Here is a 23,934-nt window from a genome sequence, read left to right as displayed (position 1 = left end):
TCTTCTAGAAGTTTTATAGTTTTAGGTGTTACTTTTATAGGTACGATTTATCTTTAATGTGTTCTTGTATGTATAATGAATGAACTGAAATTGAGGTTTAGTTTTTTACTAGAAGGGTATCTAGCACTATTTGTTGAATAGGTTTTATAATAAGTCTTGAAATTTTGTATGTATATCCTTCAAATTTGTTCTTATTTTTCAAGATAACTTTGAATACTGTATATCTTTTCATCTAAGATTTCATCTAAGATTTAGACTTAGCTTATCAATTTTTATTTTTAAAAATATTTGGTAGGATTATGATCAGGATCACATTGAATCCATATATCATTTGAGGAGAATTGGCATCTGACAATGTTGAGTCTTCCAATTAATAAGCATAATATATTTAGTATATTTATCCATTTATTTAGGTCTTCAGTTTTTTTGCAATAGCAGTATTTTGAATTTTTAGCATAGAGATCATTTATGTCTGTTGCTAATATTATTCCTGAGAATGTTTATTGTGTTTCTAATATTATAAGTGAAATTGTTCATTTTTAATTACATTTTCCATTTAATTTACATTTTCATGTTGGTTGCTGCTAATATATAAAAATATAATTATTTGAAATATTTATCTAGTGTCCTGAAACCTTGCTAAATTATTAGTTTTAGGATTTTCTTAAAATAGAATTTTCCACATATATATAATCTGAGCTTAGAATAGTTTTACTTTTCTGTTTTCCAGATTTATGCTTTCTTTCTTCCTGTGTATTAATGTTTACACTGCATAAGGCCAACCAAACAATGTTAAATAGAACTGGTGAGAGTGGTCATTCCTGTCTTATTCCCTACATGAGGAAGAAAGAATTCAGTATTTCATTGGTAAATATGTTAGCTGGAGGTTTTCCTTAGATGTCTTTTGGCATTTTGAAACTCAATTCTCAACAATAAGCAATGCTCTGGACACCAACCAGTGTCCTACTATTCCATTCAATTCTGTCACTATCTACCTGGAGATAGTGTCAGACTCCTTAGGTTAAAGTTTCCATCTTTTTTTTTTTTTTTCTTTTTAAGATTTTATTTATTTGAGGGTTAGGCATCTAACCAGAGGCTGCGGCTCCGGTCCTGGTCTCAGGATCCCGGGATCAAGCCCCATGTCGGACTGGGCTCTCTGCTTAGCGGGGAGTCTGCTCTCCTTCCCCCTCTCTCTTTGTGCCATCTCTGGCTCTCTCTCAAGTAAATAAATAAATGATATTAAAAAAAAAAGATTGTGTTTATTTGAGAGAGAGAGAGAAAGTGAGAACACAAGCTGGAGGAGGGGCAGAGGGAGAGGGAGAAGCAAACTCCCCACTCAGTGGGGAGCCTGGGAACATGACCTGAGTCAAAAGCTCGTGCTCAGGCACCCCTAAAGGTTCAGTCTTATAAGCAGTCACTTTCCATTCCCCCTTCAGATGCCACGCATAAGCTCAGGCTATTACCTGTGCTTCTGACTGGCTCTAAATCACAGATTCCTATGACCCTCTCCTTGGATTTGATTAATTTGCTAAAGTGGCTCACAGAACTCAGAGAAACATTTTACTTACCAGATACAGGTTTATTACAAAAGGTTGTCTCGGGAACAGCCAGATGGAAGGGATGCATAGGGGAAAGTATGTGAGAACGGTACAGAGCTTCTGTGCTTTCTGAGGGCCCCACTCTCCTGAATTTTCTTTGTGTTCACCAAACCCAGAGGCTCTCTGAACCCTGTGCTTTTGGTTTTTGTATGGAGGCTTCATTGCCTGGGCATGATTGATTAAATCATTGGCCACTGGCAATTAATTCAACTTCTAGTCCTTCTCTCTTCCCCAGAGGTCAAAGGGGTGGGACTGGAAGTGCCAACCCTGTAATCATGTGGTTGGCTCCACTGGCACCCAGCCAGTGAGATCTTAGGTGAGATCTCAAAGCCACCTCATTAACATAACAAGATACATTTTTTTTCTCTTATCATTTAGTAAATTTCAAGAGTTTTAGGAGCTCCCAAACAGGGACCAAGACCAAATACATACTTCCTACTGTAAATTAGAATATCACAGATGTCTTTATGAGGTTGAAAAACTCCCTTATATTCTAAATGTGTTGTTAGTTTTCATCATGAATTGGTACTGAATTTTGCCAAACGCTTTTTATTCATCTATTGAAATAATCATATTTTTCCCCTTCACTCTGTGAATATGTCACTATCTCTTTTAATCTGTCAAATTACAGTGGTTGATTTTATGTACGTTTCTAGTTTGGTTTTCTAAAATTGTAAGGAGTTCTGCATCTATTTTCATGAAGGATATTGGCTTTTCATGTGTCTTCCAGTTTTACTATTGGGGCTGTGATTACCTCATAAAACAAATTAAGAAGCAATCCTTTCTTTTCTATTTTCTAAGAGTGTGTATAATTTTTTTTTAACTTAAATGTTTGGTTAAAACACTAAAAACGTTTGAGCCTGAGTGGTTTTTGTGGGAAGGATTTTGTGTAGGAATTCAAGTATTTTGGGGGGCACCTGGGTGGTTCAGTTGGTTAAACATCTGACTCTTGATCTCAGCTCAGGTCTTGATCTCAGGATCATGAGTTCAAACCCCACATTGGGACCCACGCTGGGTGTGGGGCCTATTTAAAAAAAAAAAAATGGGGACATCTGGGTGGCTCAGTAGGTTGAGTGTGGAACTCTTGGTTTTAGTTTAGGTCATGATCTCCAGGACATGAAATAGGTTGGGCTCCACCTCAGCACGGAGTCTGCTTGTCCCTCTCCTGCCCCCTCTGCCCCTCCCCTGCTCCATGAGCACATACACAGGCTCTTCCTATTTCTAAAATGAATGAATAAAATATTAAAAAAAAAAAAGGAATTCAAGTATTTTAAAAAATGAAGGACTATTCATATTTTCTGTTTTATCTTGTGTTAGTTTTGGTATATAGTTTTCAAAGTATTTGCCCTTTTCTTCAAACTGTTAAATGTATTGGCACAAAACTGTCCTTCATATTTAATTTCTGTAAGCTTATAGTGGTAACACTTCATTCATTTCTGTTACTGGTAATTTTGTTCTCTCTTTTTCGTTGTGCTAAATGAATTAACTAGGAGGTTAGCGATTTTTTTTGCTATTTTTAAAAAAGACATTTTTAGCTTAGGTAATGTCCTCTGTTGTTTTCCATTTTCTATTTCCTTGATTTCTGTAACTAGCTGCAATATATCCTTTCATCTACTTTGGCTTTATTTTCTCTTCTTTATTTTGCTCTTCTTTTTTCTCTTCTTAAGGTGGAATCTTAACCTATTGATTGTATATATTTTTTCATTTTCAATAAAAGTGTTTAACCCTATAAATCTTTTCACTAAACAGATTTATCTGCATCCTTAAATTTTGATATATTATATTTTTATTTCTACACAGATTGAAATGTTTTCTAACTACTTTTAGACCCAAGTTTTACTAGGAGTAACATTTTCTTTTAATTCCCAAATATTTGGCATTTTGCTGAGTATCTTGTAGTTCTCTTTATGTCATATTATCATGTTTTCATTATTTGTAGCATGCTTGTAAATAAACTTTAAAAGTTTAGTAACGTTATATATGTATATAAATACAAAAATAAAACTTAAATCACAATATTAAAAATATTACTTTCTGACCCATTTCAGCGGGTCACTGTGGCATTCCAGAGCTCATTGTGAATGGTCAAGTCATTGGAGAAAATTATGGATACAGAGACACAGTTGTTTATCAATGTAATCCTGGTTTTAGATTGATTGGTTCTTCAGTGAGAATATGTCAACAGGATCACAACTGGTCTGGTCAGCTCCCATCCTGTGTGCGTAAGTAAGCATGACAGAAGTAACTAGAAGCCTCTGGTCTCATATAATTACCAATATTTTTTTCTTAGGTAAGATACACACACACACAAACAAACGCACACATAAAACCATCCATAAAAACAAGAAAGTGGAAGAAAATATTAGAATGTCTATTATTATTTATGTTTTATCATAAAGACAAGAAATTAAGTTCAGCTATTCTAGTATTTTAATATGAATATATAATATTTACAAATGCATATTTTCATATGGAAGGTATATTTTTGACAAATTTTAACTTACAAGAATTTAATTTCTTGAGACCACAAGGCAGCAACATCAATATTGTCATTATGTGATATTATGAAACTTTTTATAGTGAAAATACTTTGGATAATTTTTTTCTAATAATTATGATGCTATAGCTGTCGTATCAAAATCAGATCCTGATGGAGTGTAATTAGTGGGGAAAAAACTTGTCACGCATGATATGAAGAACTATTGTTCTCATTTCAGTTCCATTACTAATTATATGAGCTAATGCAGGTCATTTAATCTCTCTAGGCCTTAATTCCCTTATACATAAAGTGAATGGTTAAAAGTACTTATAATTATCTTTCCTTTCAGCTTCAAAATCCATCTTATTCTTAAATGCATCAAGATTCTATATACACATCTGATATAATTTCTCCTAAAAATTTACATGAAATATTTAAAATTCATTTAAAATTTTGTTTTACAGCACTCTTTTCACTATTTTAAATTCATACAAAATTGTGTAACACTGTAATTTGGGAATTGTTTCAATAATATTTCTCACTGGTTCAACAAATATCTATCTGAACTTTTAAGTTAATTTACCTATGAACTCTCACATGAAGAAGGAAGTGGATTGTAAAGTAAAACTTTTTTGTTATTTTTTAAATACAGCTGCTGTACTTTTTGGCTTCTATGTGTATGGCATAGATTTGTCCATTGTGCATTTATTATGACTATAATATCACAAAAGTAAGAATAGAGTTGAACATTGATAATTCTTTTACTTTGCTTAATGCACTGAATCTCTACCAACACACAGTGTTTCACATCCCAGTCTAACCAATTTTGGACCAGAAATGCAATTATCAGTGTGATCCTTATTTTTTTCTTTCTCCTGATCATTTCCATCCACAATTACTGACATTTATATTAAAATTGGTATCAGAAAATGAGAATAAATACTGCAAATATGTTTTTATTATAACTTCATATGATCATACTATAGAGATTTTGAAGGCTTCAGATAAATAATGCATGGGACTTTTAGCATGGATTCACAGGAAATACTTCAATCGTTCTGTGACTAATTACATCCATATTTATAGATTTCATTGTCAAATTTTTATTCAAACAACACATATTTATTGAAGTTCTAGTTTCATGGAAAATACTTCCAGGTGTTGAAATTTAATAGAATAATAGACCATAGAATTAATAATTAATATTACTTTTCTAAGTGGTGTGTGTGTGTATGTGTGTGTGCACATGCATGCGTGTGCACGTACACGTACACACAGACTGATGATTTAAAGAAAGCATGTTATGCTTGTGTCTGTCCTAGATTTTTTTCCCTTTTTTTTATATTCAGGCATAGCCAACTAATACCACTGTTTTTCTTGTTGAATAATTGAGACTATAAAAGAAAATTGGCCCTTGAGGTAAAACTGGTTTCTTTATTGATAATTTTAACAAGAATAAGATGCAGTTAAATTTCCAAATGAGTAGGTTGACATTAACAATACAGCTGAAAAATAATTGCTCTTGGGTCATTTCAAAAGTACTAAAAGTGACTATGGTTTTTCACTGTGCCCAATTATGAAGCACTATTAGTGGAGTTGCTCTGATTAATAGAGCGAGATGATGCAATAAAACAGTTCACAGAAATACAGAGTGTTTGGGAAAAGCCTAGCACTACATAAAATCTAGAATAGAACTATAACCCTAAAAACATTTAAGTAATTTATCTAATTGATACATTATTTCTAAACAAAATTGTTTTAATTATCAAGTATCAGTTGTGAAGAAAATAAACCAGTAAGGTTGACAGGTTTACCAAGCGTTGTTATTGGTATCTCAAAATAGTAAGGAGAATGCTACTACATCATGTATTATTTTTACTGTTTACATCATATAGCCACATTAATTCTTCAAGCGCATTTTGCTTGACAATGTGTTATTCATAAGAATTAATAGTATAAATAATACTAAACTACTTCAAAATTAAATACAAAAAAAAACCTGCCTTTATGGACCATCGATTCTTACTTAACTAGAAAAGGGAAATAGGTTCAGTTTCAATTTTTCTGCTTCTAACTAGTGACATGAACTTCATTCCCAGATTTCTTTGAATTTCAGTGTTTGTCCAAAAAAAAAAAAAAAAAAAACTCCAAAACAAAACAGAGAGAGTGAGAACGAAAATGTACCATGAAACTTTAAACATCCCTATACCACTTGAATGAAATGGGCACAATTATAAATATTTCTGTCTTTACTAATATTTCTGTTCTATTGTCTATTTTGGCACTCTAAATCGCTCTCTTCAATAGTAAAAGTACTTTAAATATATTTTTACATAAAAGTGTTCTTTCCATGTTGTTTGAAATGATTAAATATAACTGTCATGTGATAACTGATAACTAAATATTCTGCTTTGTGCTTCTCCTCTCCCCACCCATTGCTATTAGCTGTTAGCTGTGGTCACCCTGGTAGTCCAATTTATGGAAGAACAAGCGGTAATGGATTCAACTTTAATGATGTGGTGACATTCTCTTGCAATATTGGGTATGTTATGCAAGGGCCAACAAAGGCACAGTGCCAGGCCAACAGACAGTGGAGCCATCCTCCACCAGTGTGCAAAGGTAAACATCTAATTATATTCCAGCTTAGGGCATGGTCATAATGTATCTGTGTAAACATAGATTACAACATTTGAAATAACTTGGGCAGAATAGTAAAATGTTTTCAGCTAATAAAACAAAAGGATTTAATATTGATGTCCTCTCATTAGCTATGCTTTCCTTTTTCCTTAATTTTTATCTTTTGTTCTTTAAAGTTAAAATTAGCAGGTTTTATTTTTTGGGTGGGAGGCTTTAAAAAAATTTAGTTACCATACAGTGCAATATTGGTCTCTGGAGTAGAATTCAGTGATTCATCACTTAACATACAACACCCAGTACTCATCACAAGTACTGTCTTTCATACCCATCACCCATCTAGCCCATCCCCCACCCACCACTCTCCATCAACTCTGTTTGTTCTGTGTTGTTAAGAGTCTCTTATGGTTTGTTTTGCTCTGTCCCTTTTTCCCCCTACCAATATGTTTATCTGTTTCTTTCTTAAATTCCACATAAGAGTGAGATCATATGGTATTTGTCTTTCTTTGACTGACTTATTTCACATAGCATAATACACTCTAACTCCATCCGCGTCATTGCAAATGACAAAATTTCATTTTTGATGGCTGAGTAATATTCCATTATATATATATATATATATATATATATATACACACACACACACACACACACACATACATATACACGTGTGTATATATATACCTCATCTTCTTTATCCATTCATCAGTCATTGGACATTTGGGCTCTCTCCATAGTTTGGTTATTGTTTTTAATGCTGCTATAAACATCGGAGTGCATGTACCCCTTCAAATCTATATTTCTGTATCCTTTGAATAAATACCTAATAGTGCAATTGCTGGATCATAGGGTAGTTCTATTTTTAACTTTTTGAGGAACCTCCATATTGTTTTCCAGAGTGGCTGCACTGTTTGCATTCCCACCAATAGTACAAGAGGGTTCCCCTTTCTCTGTATCCTAGCTATACCTGTTATTTCTTCTGTTAATTTTAACCATTCTGATAGGTGTGAGGTGGTATCTCTATCTCATCATGATTTTGATTTTGATTTCCCTGATGATGAGTGATGTGTATATCTTGTCATGTGTCTATTAGCCATCTGTATGTCTTCTTTGGAAAAGTGTCCATTCATGTCTTCTGCTTACTTCTTAACTGGATCATTTGTTTTTTGGATGTTGAGTTTGATAAGTTCTTTATAGATTTTGAATACTAACCCTTTATCAGATGTCATTTGCAAATATCTTCTCCCATTCAATAGACTGCCTTTTAGTTTTGTTGATTGTTCAGAAGCTTTTTATCTTGATGAAGTCCCAATAGATCATTTTTGCTTTTGTTTTCCTCGCCCCTGGCGATATGTCTAGTAAGAAGTTACCAAGTTTTATTTTAACTGCTTAGCTTTATTATCTTGTACCTATTTTATTGCTGCATATAAAAAGCATTAAGATCATTTTACTTGTGCTTTGCTTTATAATTAATGGAACTTACCTTTGGCATTTATTTTTTCATATTCTTGGAGAGACTGAGTCCTCATTTACCGTGATGCCAACACTGGGGGTTCTTTATTGTTTTTTCTATAGAAACAGATTAAAGAGATTTTTGCTGTTTTTCCATTTGCAAAGAGGTATGACATATTTCATATTGTCTGATAAATACAACCAAATTATAATTTTTCTACCTTTTTTATGGCTTATAGCTTAAGGTATCATTTTTTATGTCTGTACTCAGCAGAATACTTCTAGAGTTACAAAACGTTTTGCAAAAAGTTTTTCCTTTTTCTATGTTTTCAACCACATGGATTTCACTTCATTATCTATATAGCCTATGCATTAATTTTATTCCTGGAATCTTTGTTTGATTAAATTTACCTTTGAAACTCCATTTCTAATGGAAATCTATGTAGGTCTATATATGTTATTCCAAACATAATTTCCAAAACTGTCATTTATTTAGTGGTGAACTGCTCTGATCCTGGAATTCCAGCCAATTCCAAAAGAGAAAGTAAAATAGAACATGGAAATTTCACCTATGGCACTGTGGTATTCTATGACTGCAATCCTGGATATTTCTTATTTGGATCTTCGGTTTTAATATGTCAACCAAATGGACAGTGGGACAAACCTTTACCAGAATGTATCAGTAAGTAGATAATGTGAATTCTTCTTGAGAAAATGCCCTAGAAGCAACATGGATGTTTATTGTCTTATAAACTATCTAGAGCTATATATCAAAAGGATCTTGTTTGTAATTATTACTTTAATTTTTTATTTTATTGTTTCATTTTTTGAAACTATAGTCCCCTATATTCTGCCAATTCAATGCCTGAATGCCATTTTTATTGATATTAATATGATTCTTTGATTTTGAGCTTTGATAAAGCAAATAGACGATGAAAAGCAACGTCTGTTATATTCTATGATGTTACCATTCCATAAGAGGCAATTACCTTTTGATTTTCTTTTGTATTACTATTTTAAATCTCATTTAAGGTAATATTAGTCTAATGTAAACATCTACCAGGGCTTTAGAATACTTAAGGATTTAGACAAATGTGTGACTTAAAACTTACTGATTTAAACATTTATCATATTACAGACACATATACATATAAATGCAGTAAATGTTGACACACATCATCTTTGAAGTCAGCGAATATTTATTTGAGTGCATTTTGTCATATGTTGTGTTGGAGTTGTAGAATATAAATAAAATAAATTATAGCAGATATGCATAAAATTAGCATGTGTAGTAAGGAAATAATTATGTGAGAACCTAGGGAAATGAACATGAATTTGAAATATTCAGTTAGTTATCAAGTCTCAAGTATAGCTATGTCTCAAAAAGTTGATAAATCATGATAGAAAGAGAAGAACTTTATAGATTGAAGGAGTAGTGTGTCAAAAAATTGTGCAAGTAATTTTTGGTTGTACTAAGTTTCTAAATTATAAGATTATTTTATGATAATGTTTTAGTTAAAGGTACTTTATGTTTACAGAGTGGAATTTTTCGAAAATATTATGACATCATGCACTAATGAAGAAACAAAACTTCATGCAGTGTTCATTAAATTTCAGCTTCTATAGCAAATAATTCAATTGTTGATCTTTAGCTTAAAATGTTTTTCACTTCTTTTTGTAGAAAGTCTGTTCTAATAGTTGACGACTTGACTTGCTTGACTTTTTGTGGCTATAGCATTAAAGTTAAAAATCTTTCATAAGACATGTAAACATGAACTTCTTTAGATTTTCTTAGCTCTCATACTTTTTGCCTTTCTTTATTTCCTATAGCTCTCTGGTAGTGTGTAAAGTACTCAAGGGTTTTATTAAGCTTATATCCCCTTATGTGCTATTTAAAACTCTGGAGTCATATTGCACTCAATATTTTTCCAAGTTATAACTAAAAAGCAGTACACAGTTAGTTCCCAAGCTACCTCTAGGTTATAAAGAAAATTCAACGATGCACTGATATCTGATTCTGCTATGCTTAGTAGTGTTTTAGTTAACAAGCCAGTGAGTATTTTCGTTGTGCAGCATGATTGATTCTGGCTGGGAATGGAATTATTCTAGACTGCATTATTAGAGTGTGTGACACATATCCATTTTCATTCCCTTTTCCTTACCTTCAAAATTCTTCCTTTTGATCTCTGTATGGGCTCATTTTGAATCCTAGATAGCATTGTAGATCCTTAGTTAGATTATCCACATTACTTCTCTCTCTAACTTGCATATCTTTGTCCAGGCACATACATACTTTAAACTCATGGACATAAGCATATAAACACACACTCACCACCCCCACACATAACAGACTTATACTAACTCATTTAATGCTTGCTTACAGTGTTCCTGCTAAACACTGGTGAGTGGGTTAACAGGATTGCTTATGTAACTGCAACTTCCATTTTATTTTATAAAAGCCAGCTTTCACATGGATTTTTGACTTCTGGAGGATAGGTATATTTGAGCAGATAACTTACTTCTGACTTATTTTATAAAACGTGGTGCAGGTTGTTTGATAGGAGATATAAAAAAATTTTATATTCAATAATTATGTATTGTAGTGATTGACTGTGGACACCCTGGCGTTCCTCCTAATGCAGTCCTGTCTGGTGAGAAGTACACCTTTGGGTCCACTGTTCACTATTCCTGCACAGGAAAGCGTACCCTTCTAGGCCAGTCATCAAGAACTTGCCAATTAAACGGCCATTGGAGTGGATCACAACCTCATTGTTCAGGTACCTCTTGGAAAATCGGACAATGTGTGTTGGAAGTTACACTATTATTTATTATTATTATTATTATTATGAATATATACACAAAACAATAAGAAGAAATAAAATAATACATTTTTAAAAAAAATCTCATGAGAGAAGCTGTAACATAGTTTATACATTTATTGGAATACTTCTTAGGCAATGTAAGTTCAGAGCACAAATTAATACTCATCTTGTAGGTGATTGCTGATTTAACTACTTTTAGGATGCTACTGTTGTATTGTGCTTTTGTTCATTAAAATGAACTGCTCCATTTTACCAGATACAAAATGTTATTTCAAGATTTTTGGTTAGAGTTCAGTTCTATTAAACTTTCTACACAATCAATTACTTAATACCCTACTTTTAAAATAAAGCCCTAAATGTTTTAAAATAAACTAAGCCAAGTTTTATGAAAGATATTCACCTATTACTCTTGAGTTTCTATAACCCCAATAGAATTATCTTATAATAAATGAATATTGAGGCTAAAGTTAATAATTTGTTTGCAGAGTATTTGATAAGTCTTTTTTTCAGCTATTCAAGCCACTGCTTTTCTTAAAAACATCAACTAGTTTTAGATCTGTGTTGTCTCCCTATTTGATACTACTTATATATTTTTTTACCCATCAACTAGATGTTGGTGCTTATTTTTCTGCCTGTTTTTTATTTATATACTGCCCATTATTTTTATATTATTTTATCTCTGTGGCGATCATGTTGATGACTTACTAGAAGTTGTTTTACATTGTTTTCCTTTTAGGAGTAAAAGTTTTGAAATGGTTACTTATTTCAGAATCTCCTTGTGGTTAATCCCCGTGAAGTGACTGCCTGGGACTTTCAAATTTAGATTTGAAAAAAACTTACTTCTAATGTGACTATACAACTGATTTTAATGAGAATTAAAATTCTTATCTTGGAGTGACTCATAGTTAACTCAGACTACTGATTATACGTAAAAACATAAACTCATAAGCATACATCCCAATGTATTAGGAAACTGCTACTAAATTGCAAAAAAAAATGCACATAGATACTTAAAAGTGAAATAGTGATCTAAAAGTTTTGTGTGATTAATATTACATAACATGAAAATGAGGAGGTATAAAGAAGGATTCCAAATATACCGGGCATGTCAAAAAAGGCATCTGGACAGATAGACAGCATTTTCAATGTATATGTCTTCAATTTTCTTTCTCTCTCTCTTTTAACATATGATAATACTGTGGCAACTGTGATTAAAATTATTTAAGACACGATAAAGGGACTGAATAAATCCTTAACACTAAAATCAAAAGATGAACACCTAGTCATGAGCAAAGTTCTTATTAGGAACTTAAGCCAGAAATTTTCATATTTGTTTACAATATATTTTTATATTTTCATATTGGAAAAGATACAATTCATTTATCTTTGATCATTGGCCACTGGTAGAGAAAGTCAGGGGGTGAAGTTTTAGACTACAGGAAAAACTATACTGTAACATTTACATTTTCCAGCACATTACAGTTCTAATTTAACAAAAAAAGATTTTCAGCAATTAGAAAATTCAAAGAAGGAAACATGCAAATTACCAAGTCTAGTTTTTAATTTTAGTTTTATAAGTCTGTTGTCATTTCAGTTCCTAGTACTATTCAGTTATAAATTTTCTATTAACTTGGTTACTAATCAGGTTTCGGAAATAATACTGAAATGTCTTTAACCTGTTTAACAGGCCCAAATATCACCAATACGGAAAATAACCTCATACTCTGCAACTATTTTCTTCTTCATTTAGGCCTTTTTTTATGACTGGAGTCAGAAAGGAAATGTGAATCATGATTTTGCCCAGTTAACTTGTCATATTAAAACACAGCATGGACAAAAACAAAAGCCTACAAGAATGTTGGACTAAATCGTGAACATAGGAAATGTTTAATGAAATAAATTAACTTTAACTATACTGAATTTCAGGTGATGCTACTGGTACATGTGGGGATCCGGGTACTCCTGGGCATGGTTCTAGACAGGAAAGTGATTTCAGAACCAAAAGTTCTGTACGTTTTGCTTGTGATATTGGTTATATCCTTCATGGCTCAGAAGAAAGAACATGTTTAGCCAACGGCAGTTGGACTGGAAGGCAACCAGAATGCAAAGGTAATCTAAGCAGAAAGTAAATATATTGAAAGTGTTGGAATTTAATGTGTATCCAAATTCAGTTGGTTACTACAGGTGAAATAACTCCTGCCCGTTTGTCCTGTCCGCAACCTTGGAATAAAGGCATCGTCCTATAAAAGAGCTATGATAGGTAATAATTATAAAAAATATCTCTCATGAGCTATTTATGCACAAACGTTCACATCATAACAAACATCTCAATTAGAAAAGTTAAAAATATTTGTTAAAAGGGTTTATTTTTCCCCCTTTATCACAGTGCTTTGCATAATAGACACTATCAGGGGAAAAATAGATTGTTCTTAACATTACTTTAAGATCTGTTTCAGTTTTCAGGAAAAATATAGAAAGATGCCTAAATGTATATAAGATTTTTATTAATAGAGTACAGTTGCTAATAGCTAGAATCCTTAAAATTTTCAGTGTTTGAGTAAAATTGTTAATCATTCTGACTGGCTCAGAGGTAACATAATTAAATCTTTACCAGATTGGCTAGAAAATGAAGTGTTGCTGAAAAATTATCCTTAAATTTAAATTGTTCTTTTTGAGATGAGTTTAGTGCAAAAACTAAACTTGCAAAGGTATTTAAGAAATTTACTTGATGTTATACCAAATGTATTGGTTTTATAAATAGGAAATAATTAGCAATAGAACCTTCTTGACAGTTTCTTGATTGATTATATTTCAGAATCTTTTTATATTGTTTAAAATTAGTGTCCATATTCTAGGAAAGTTAGTTATCTTTTTTTTTTAATTTCACCATTTAATCTTAATTAAGAGAGACTGGCAGCTTAGTTGCTATTATAGGGAAACGAGTTGAGAAACAATGTTGCTGAGCAAAACACATTAAGTAAGACTATTTCTCAAACTTATTTTCCAAAGGAAAAATCTCTATAATTATATTGTACATGACATGGTTGATATCTAAACCATCCCTTTGTTCAGCTGAACTGAAAAATATTTTTTAGATGAAATGTGTGGTGTTGACTTTGTTTTGATAGTGTATACATGATGGATAAAAAAGAACCAGGAGTTATAGCAAATATAACAGAATTAACATTTTTCTCATGAATGGAACTCATACAAATGATTTAGAAAAAGAGATTCTAGTAGATGAATGGACAGAGGAAATGAACAGAAAATGCAGAAGAGTCAAAAAATAATTGCAACCTATGGAAAAGAATTCTACATAACTGGTAATCAGAAAATTATAATTGAACTTCAAAGCATCATTTTTCACCTGCTTTAAAATGAAATTTTGGTGTATTTGCAGCAAAACTAGAACTTTAAAACATTTCTAGAGGCTTTTTATTGTTATAATATTTTAGGGTAATTTGACAAAAATACACGTGTATAGACTATATATAGCTTTGATTTATCAGCTTTTGAGGATATTTTTTCCTGAAGAAAATAAAATATTAAAGAAAACACAGAATTGTAATGATGCAATTTTATATTTCTAATTGATTATGACTAGCCAACAACTGGAAAGAATTTGAGAGCAATAGGAAAAATCTTACATAAGCAGTTGTATATTTACATGATATATGTATCATCAATAATATTAGAATAAAGGCCATGAGAAAATATAAATCATGTAAAAGTTAGTTAAAAATTAAGATTCGGAATTATGCACTCTTGTAAAATCATGGGAAATGGTATTCATTGGGGACAAAGTATAAAAGACAGCACACAGAAATGATAATAGAACAGAGTGGAGGAATTTGTAGTATTTTTATTCTCTTTGTTCCAAATGTTTTGAAATATTATATTACTTTAGTAACTTACAGTAAAATATAAAAGCTTTCATAGACTATATGGATGTGATGAATAAATGAATATGAAAATAAAAATATCAAACAAATGTGTTAAAATAATTTAATAAATATAAAAATGCAAATTTTAAGAGTATAGCATTTTGACAAACTGACAAGGATTTTTAAAATGATGGTGCATGATGTTGCAGAAGATGTGTGAAACAAGCAAACTTTTTTACACTATCGATACAAGTACATATTATATCTTGGGTAAATCTATATATACTTCAAAAAATTAAAAATATTTTTCAAAATTAAAAATTGTTCAGACATTCCACTTCCAGAAATTTATCTTATGTGTTATTACTCATATTTGGAATTTAAGAAACAAATGATCACAGGGGGGAAAAAAGGGGGAAAACCAAGAAACAGACTCTTAACTATGGAGAACAAACTGATGGCTACCAGAGGGGAGCTTGGTGGGGGGATAGGTTGAACAGGTGATGGGGATTAAGGAGAGGTGTTGTATGGACGTGTTGAATCACTAAATTGTACACCTGAAACTAATATTACACTGTATGTTAACTAATTGGAATTTAAAGCTTTTAAAAAATTGGATCAATGTACACAGTTGTATATATAAGCTAGAGTATATTATGACTATATTACTAATGCTTTTCAAATCCTTCTTGTGTTGTGTCAGGGGTCATGGTACATAACAAATAAATATGACCAGATTGTTATTTTAGGCAGGTACTAAGGAATATAGAAGAAAGTCATTACTCTTGACAACAGATAAAAATGTTTACTATGGGGCGCCTGGGTGGCTCAGTCGTTAAGCGTCTGCCTTGGGCTCAGGGCGTGATCCCGGCGTTCCGGGATCGAGCCCCACATCAGGCTTCTCGACTAGGAGCCTACTTCTTCCTCTCCCACTTCCCCTGCTTGTGTTCCCTCTCTCGCTGGCTGTCTCTCTCTGTCTAATAAATAAATAAATAAATCTTTAAAAAAAAATGTTTACTATATCATATGTTCTCCTGAAAAAGTTACCTGGAGTTTGACTTTGTTGTGTATGTAAGAAATGTACACATTTCCTACATACACATACACACAAACATACAAAGGAATGGCAAAATTGAATATTTAAGATGCAGAGAGTAATAAAAATAGTACTTCTGAAACTGTAATTACATTTCTTCTTCATAAAACCATAAATTCTATAAAGTACTAAAATACCTTCTTATATTACAGCAAAATTTAGTATTACATTTGACATAGGCTTGCTTTTAAGATATTTAAAAAATTCACTTATGGCATTAATGGAAAATAGTTAAACATAATACAGAATAATTAGTCATATAAGAATCATATACATAAGTGTTTGTGACTCTTGTTTAGGATATATTGCAAACTTAGTGCAAAACATTCCTAGAATTTAGTTACTTTGTTTTTATTCAGTTTATTTTTTGTACACTTTGGCCCAGAAATAGAGATAGTAAAGTTTTAATGCAAATAAGTCTTATACTTACATAAATGAAAATATACATAGATGTTTATGATACTTAAATTGTTTATATCTATCCTCCTAGAAGTATAATTATATTAAATCTCTGTTGCATCTTGTTACATCTACTCCAGTTTTACATGAGTTGCTTTTTGGACAGACACTCTTACAATCCTGCTTTGGTAGATTTTATAGTACCCAAAGGCAATACTCAAGTAATTACTTTATAAAGTTTTTACTAAAGCTACTAACAAAAGTCTTTAAAAAAAATAAAGCTGTTATATGATTTGCACCCTGGTAATTAATTAATAGAATCAATATAAATTCATCTTGAATTTCAACCATTTATAAAAGATAATTCCGTGCTTATTGTAGAAGATTTTATAGCTCCTTCGGATAATTTGAAACAATCATTTAGTCACTTAATTTTTTGAGAGAGGAATTCTTAAACCATTTTTATATATACTCTGACCCATTTTGTTTTATAGCTGTACAGTGTGGCAACCCAGGAACGACAGCCAATGGAAAAGTCTTTCGGATTGATGGTACCACGTTTTCCAGTTCAGTTATCTATTCCTGTATGGAGGGATATATCCTTTCTGGACCTTCTGTTAGACAGTGCACAGCCAATGGAACATGGTCTGGAACTTTGCCTAACTGTACAAGTAGGTTTCTTTATTTTAAATGACCACTAGTTATGTAAAAAATATTTGAGTATGTAAATGTATATGTGTGTGTTTTAGAAGTTAATCAAACCATGCAAAGTTGTGAATATTGATAATGTCTTTCTGATTAAAAGATGGGGTAGTTGTGTTACAATTAGAAGGCACACTAGAGACCTTAAGAATCCATTGACTTGGGGCGCCTGGGTGGCTCAGCGGTTAAGTGTCTGCCTCCAGCTCAGGGCGTGATCCCGGCATTCTGGGATTGAGCCCCACATCAGGCTCCTCCGCTAGGAGCCTGCTTCTTCCTCTCCCACTCCCCCTGCTTGTGTTCCCTCTCTCGCTGGCTGTCTCTATCTCTGTCAAATAAATAAATAAAATCTTTAAAAATAAAAAATAAAAAAAAAAAGAATCCATTGACTTACCAAGTACTGCAGTTGACAGAGGAAAGAGGAATCACAGAAAATCATGCTGTTTTTTTTTTTAAGAACAGAGATGAGTTATCAGTTGTAATCCAGATTAAATATACAAAGAAAACAATTTTATTTTGTCAGTCACACACATCAATAACTGACCTGGTTTTTAAAATTTGTAGATGAGGAACATGTTGCTTCCAAGGCTCAAATAGGTATTGGGCTTTTTTTTTTTTTTTTTTTTTTTTTAATGCTATGGTGTTGTGAAGGTCAATAGTTATTCTTAACAGTGTCAGTGGTGGAACAGCCTTGGCTGACCTGATAGTTCCAAAAATTTAACTGAAAAGACAAGCTTTATACTGTGTGTGGGCCAGTGACCCATTCCTTTTAATAATTTAGCTCTTTTGTGAGTATTTGTATTTCCTGAATGACTGGCTCAAATGAATCACTCGAGAGGAAGATGCCATCAAAGTCCTGTTGTGTCATATCCATGTACCTGGAGAAAGTCGCTCGTAGTTACTATCTTGCCTGCAAAGATTGTGAGCAATGACCAGGCTGTTGAGGTGCCTTGTGTGTATTGTGTCTCTTCAAAGGTGAAGGCGGACTATGGCTAGGAGATTATTGAAATAGGCACTGAATAGAACATACTAGCCGCATGTATAATAGCAAAACACTTACCAGTTGTTGATTGGAGTCAGTAAAAAGTAATATTCCTGGCCCTATGTCAGCCACAGATATTGTTACATGTAATCTTTTGGGTAATTACCTGACCTTGGGCAGATCCTCACAGACTGATCACTATTTTGATGAATATTCAAGAAGCTCTCTCCCTAGATCTCTCTTTCTTTCTGTGCACGTCCTCTCTAGTCCCCTCTCTCAGACTCTATCCATTCCGTTGTCTCCTGACTCTCAGATCCATCTCTTCAACTCAGGGAGTTCACTGGGTTCCGCATGGGGTTCTCCTCCCTGTGCCAAAGCCTGGAAATTCTCTCAAGGCAGTAAGATAGAGGCAGTCGTAGAACTCATCTCATTTTTTTTCTGTCTTTCAGGGATCACTGTGCTTCTGTGCTTTGCTGCCTGATGAAACCTTTCTCTCTTTCTTTCTTTCTTTCTTTCTTTCCTTTTTTTTTTTTCTGGTTGTTTTAAATGGAGAATAAATTCTCCTTGATTTCTCCACTTTGAAGGAAAGAAATCCTTTTGCTTACTTTGAAAATGTCTCATTTTTTGTGAAACTGAAAAATCGAACAATTAACAAATATGCTTTACTGTTTTCATACTGTAGTACCCCACTTGAGCCTTTAGAATGGTATCCTGCTATCTTTAATCATCAGTTATTTGGTTAAGCTTTCTCAAGACACTTCTTCCTCCTATCCCTTTTAGCTAAAAAGGATCTCTCCGTGCTGTATAACTTTTTTTTCCCCCCAGTGTCAATGACTTACACTGCTAAACCATGAACTTCATAGGGCAGTTGTAACCGGGTCTGTTTATCTCAGTGACTTTCTGGAGTGCAGCACAGAACTGAATGTACAAGAGTAACTAAGTAATTACTTGTTGACTGACTGAAATATCTCATTTGAGTTTTATTTTAACTATGAATGTATGTGACTTATAATTTCACTCCATTTTAAAATGCTTATAGAAAGGGCTTGTAATTATAGATTGTAGATACCATGCCACATAGCTTCTGGAAGATAGTATCCATTTAATATAGAATTATCAAAAAGACTGAAATAAAGAGTATATTCAGAGTAAAGGAAATCTGCTGAGTAGCATATCTTTTTTTCCCCACAAAGAATAACAATTTAATTTAGTCAAGGATAAATACCTAAGTCTTTTAGTTAAGATGTTTTCCAATTTTAGTAACAATAAATAAACATACTCCAGTTTTTGAGACTGCAAATTGCATTTAATTGAATCGTCTTCATTTTTCCCTAAAAATTTAAAATCAAGTTAAAATCACCTAATTCATGACAGATTGGTTACAAATAACATATCAAAAATATAAAGTTTCTTTACTTATGTCAGTTCTTCAAGGAGAAATGTTAAGTATGATATTTCAAGCATTAGCTTTTAAATGATGAATCACTATTAAATTAAAAACTGAAAATTTGTAACAGTTGGCTTATTTTGTAGGCAAAAAAGTGCCGACAGCCCAGTAGCAATCCAAACCAAAAGCGAAAACAAAAATATCCCTAAAAGAGGAGCAGAGAGAGGTTTCAATGGAAATCAAAATGGGCTAAACTTCTATAATTAAAGAATCTAGCATATTGATAATGCTTATATGTGGTCAAACTGCATTAGACCATTGTCTCAGATTTCTTCTCATTAATTTGCAGTGGAAGTCAATTTAAACACATTATTGAAAGAACCATGTAATTTTGGACCTGGAAGAGATTGTATCATAGACTTGCACGTGTAGATCAGGAAACTGAGATACCAATTATTTAATTGACTTACTGACTACTGTCAGAGCCCACTGCTGAACAGTTATTTCTACCCATACATGGATGGAATTTTTCATTCAATTTAATTATTTCATATATATACCAGAAAGCTTAAGTTCAAATAATAAATATTTATACTAAATTTTGATTTAATATAATTGCCTTTTTTTAGGCACTTTTTTTTTAGCATCTAAACACAAGGACCTAAATAATAATTTGAAATGATTTAAATTACCTATAAAGAAAATTTAAAATGCCTGAACTAAATTTCTAAACCAAAGTGTTAGCAGCAGTTTTTGGCAAACCCACCTAAACAAAACAACTTTTTTTTCCTTTCCAATCAAATTGTTAATATTTTTACTCATAAAAAACAATATCTGTCATTGAGTGTTTATTGGTCATTAGAATTTGTGCTAAGTACTTTACACAAATTCTCTCACTTATTTCTAATAACAGATCTATGAAATAAATACTATTAGTCTTTCTGTTTCACATTTGAAGAAATGGTATCTTACAGAGGAAACACAAGTGTCTTCCTCATGGTAACACAGTATACATAGGATCTAAGACTTAAACACGTTTATTTGACTCTCAAGTTCACCTCATTACGTCCTTTTGTCTTTTTCCTCCTCTTTGTTTTCTTGCTTTATTTTCTATCTTCACTAAAGTGGTCATATTTGACATGGCATAAATATGAGACATTGCTTATAATGCCTATGGAATTTTTTCATTGATTTATAACCTATTCTCTAATGGTTATATGGCATAAATATGAGACATTGCTTATAATGCCTATGGAATTTTTTCATTGATTTATAACCTATTCTCTAATGGTTATATGGCATAAATATGAGACATTGCTTATAATGCCTATGGAATTTTTTCATTGATTTATAACCTATTCTCTAATGGTTATATGGCATAAATATGAGACATTGCTTATAATGCCTATGGAATTTTTTCATTGATTTATAACCTATTCTCTAATTTTTTCAATTTCTCTGCATTTACCAATTTGAGTTATACAGAGTTATATCATTTCTTAATGAGTTGACCACTTGTAAGATTTATTTTTGTTCAACAATCCTTTCTGCTTAAAATATACAATTGCCTCTACATATCTTGTCAATAATTTTGTTTGTCTCAAGATGAATGTCCAAACATATAGTGCAAATATATGTTAATAATAAATCTGCAAATCTTGCAAGAGATTAAATATTTTGATATGATGAGTTAAAGGAAATGAATCAAGCTACTGCGGAATCATATACATAATCAATGACAAAGTGGATCTGCTAGAATTAGAATAATATCAGCTCAAAGAGATAAAATCACCAAGACAGATGATACGATAAATGTGTCAATATAGGATGATTTGAATGAGAATTCACAGAGACCCTTGAGGAAATTAATAAAACCATTAAAATATAGGTGAATTACCCATTTACAGTGTTGTGGTGAAAGTAAAATAAAAAGAATTAAATTCTATTTGGATTTTTTTCTACTTTTTTAAAAATAAAATTTTGGTCACTCTGTTTTTTTTCCCTGGGCTTGTTATCTTTAGGAAACTAGTTTCTCCTGCAGAGTGAAAATCAGAGTGGTGATCTAATTTTTAGAATATAATTTTATTTTTTAGCTTATAGCTGTCTATTTTTTATCTAAAAATACAGAAATGTGCCTGTAAAGGTAATTGGATTACTTATGGATTCCGTTAGTAAAAAATCACTTACATAAAATCTATTAATTTTGGGTACTTTCCTAGGAACTGAGAATAGAGAGTCCAGTAAGTAAGGTCTCTGGTCTCTAATATTTCATAGGTCAGTGAAATAGCATCGGTTTCCCAAGCAGTTTCACCCTTTTGAGTGTTTTCCACCAGGGTGATTTTGCAAATGTACCTTGATTTGTTTGATCGGCCAGTAGACACACACACACACACACACATTCCTTTTCTGTTCTTAAAAAAAAACACTGTCCAATCCCACGGGTAATTGTGTCTTGTTCATTTCAATGATTTTTGGAAACACTTTGGGAGTAAACATAATTTAATAATAATGGTAATGCTTCCATCCTCCCCCTTCCATATCTAGCCTGAGTAGAGATGTGAGGGAAGGATACAATTTCCCTCACATAAATTCTACCTGCTAATATTCAGCCAGCTTAAGATTATAAATGAATTGAGAAATTGCATACTTAACTAACCTGTCTCTAAAAGATACCTCACAAACAAGAACTCTTTCCCTCTTCTCCAGACAGGTCCTTATTGAACCCATCTGGAGTGTGAGGCCTCCCCTAAATAAACTAGTTTTGTCTTGGGTAGGTAATATATCATGAACTTATCATGACTATATCATGAGATCAAGGTCATGCATCCAACATCACGCACACTTTGGCAGAGGAATTACATTGAGAAACATCCATGGAACTGAACCAAGCTGGAAGGAAAAGATATTTGGCCACAATACCAAGAAGTTCTTAAAAGTACTCTGATTATAAAATTTGGTGAAGTTCTTTTCTGTGATGTTCAGAATGAGAGAAAATATCTAAAAACTAAGCACAAGGAAACGCTCATTTAAAAATATCTCATAGGATGCTTACCTTTCGATGTCTTAACAGGCAGAGCCACCTCTGGTACCTAAAGCCCATAGTGCACGTAGTATTTTGGGAATAAGATACGATCTGTACCCAGGACAGGGCTTGTCAAGTGCAGTAAGGATTGGCTTTCAGTGCTAAAAAGAAATACATTCGTTTGTTTCTTGGAATTTTTTTTAACCCAGTAGGATTCCTTCCAGAATGATTAATGCCCTGTATCTGGCAGGTCTTGTTGTTTGGGCCAAGGACAGCATACTCCGTCAGATCCAGAGATAAATGAATCTGAGGCTTTTGTTCCAAATAACCAGGACAGAAATGGTTCTTACCGGATCTTTGTTACCAAACTGAGAGTTCTCAAAGATTTTTCTTTTTTTTTTAGCTTTTTTCTCTCTTTCTTTTTTTTTTTTTTTTTTTTTGGTAAAGAATGGTTCAGGGAGATGGAGCTACTCTCACATAGAAGAAAGCTGGAGAAGATATCCCAGCATGAAACTGGGTGAAGTGAAGCTAAAAAAAATCATCTAAATCTCCTCAAGGAAAGAGAGCTATCTTTCAGTGCAGTGGTTCTCAGACAGGGGTGATTTTGCTTTCCGGGGGATATTTGGCAATGTCTGGAGATATTTTTGGCTGTCACAGTGTGGGCGAATGAAGTGTGCTATCAGTATCTAGCAGGTAGAGGTCAATGCTAAACATTCTCAATGCATAAAGCAGCCCTCTTCCATTCAACGAGTAGTTAGTACCAATGTCAGTAGTGCCAAGGTTGAGGTTGAGAAAATCTATTGCTGAGATCTAAAAAGGAAACCAATGTTTGAATTGGGAGATTATATAAAATCAGAAGCATTATCAGAGAAATGACAACCTTTCTGGTACTTTTTTCTGCTATAGTAGAATTATTTTATGAGCCTGAAAGCTGAAAAAGCAAATGTGTAATTATGTTTGAGTGAGAATGTCCATTGCTGCATTGTCTCTAAAAGAAAAACAATGAGATTAACTCAAACATCCAGGGTTTAGTTACATAAACTATATTGCATGTATATCCATGTAAGGGAATAAAAGTGTGAGCAATGTGATCCTATTTTATTTAAAAATGCATATTTATACTTCTCACTTAAGAAGTTAAAAGAGAAAGTAGTTTTGAAGTGGCATAGACTAAAATTACCACAATTATGTTATTTTTAGCATAGAGATTGTCTACTTAGATTTATCATAAATGATGCCACATGGGCATCAATTGCATGATAGAAGCTAATCAGAAAAACCTCCCACAAAAACAAGTTCAGACCTTTAAAACAATGTGTATTTTTTGAGAATTGGAGCTAATCATTCCTTATGTATCATTCACATATTTACTCTTTAAACAATATTTACTTAATCTTTTATAATGAGTAATGCTCTAGACTAGGCCCTGAAAATATAACAGTGTAGAAAAGAGACAAAATAATTGTCTTCCTGGAGTTTA

General features: G+C 32.5%; 1 protein-coding gene across 3 annotated transcripts in view; it reads left to right on the top strand.

Moving 5' to 3' along the window:
- The window catches only part of CSMD3 (CUB and Sushi multiple domains 3), a 1,143,082-nt gene that overhangs the window by 1,079,937 nt on the left and 39,211 nt on the right, over positions 1 to 23,934 (top strand). For all 3 annotated transcript variants that reach the window (XM_026495547.4, XM_026495546.4, XM_026495545.4), the window contains 6 exons: positions 3,647 to 3,820; positions 6,523 to 6,696; positions 8,660 to 8,845; positions 10,767 to 10,940; positions 12,912 to 13,094; positions 16,859 to 17,035. In XM_026495547.4, the coding sequence (XP_026351332.2) occupies positions 3,647 to 3,820; positions 6,523 to 6,696; positions 8,660 to 8,845; positions 10,767 to 10,940; positions 12,912 to 13,094; positions 16,859 to 17,035 (1,068 nt within the window). The remainder of the gene's footprint in view (positions 1 to 3,646; positions 3,821 to 6,522; positions 6,697 to 8,659; positions 8,846 to 10,766; positions 10,941 to 12,911; positions 13,095 to 16,858; positions 17,036 to 23,934) is intronic.

This window comes from Ursus arctos, unplaced genomic scaffold (assembly GCF_023065955.2).
Source record: "Ursus arctos isolate Adak ecotype North America unplaced genomic scaffold, UrsArc2.0 scaffold_6, whole genome shotgun sequence".
Taxonomy (NCBI): Eukaryota; Metazoa; Chordata; class Mammalia; order Carnivora; family Ursidae; genus Ursus; species Ursus arctos.
This window is presented reverse-complemented; position numbering and strand designations above follow the sequence as displayed.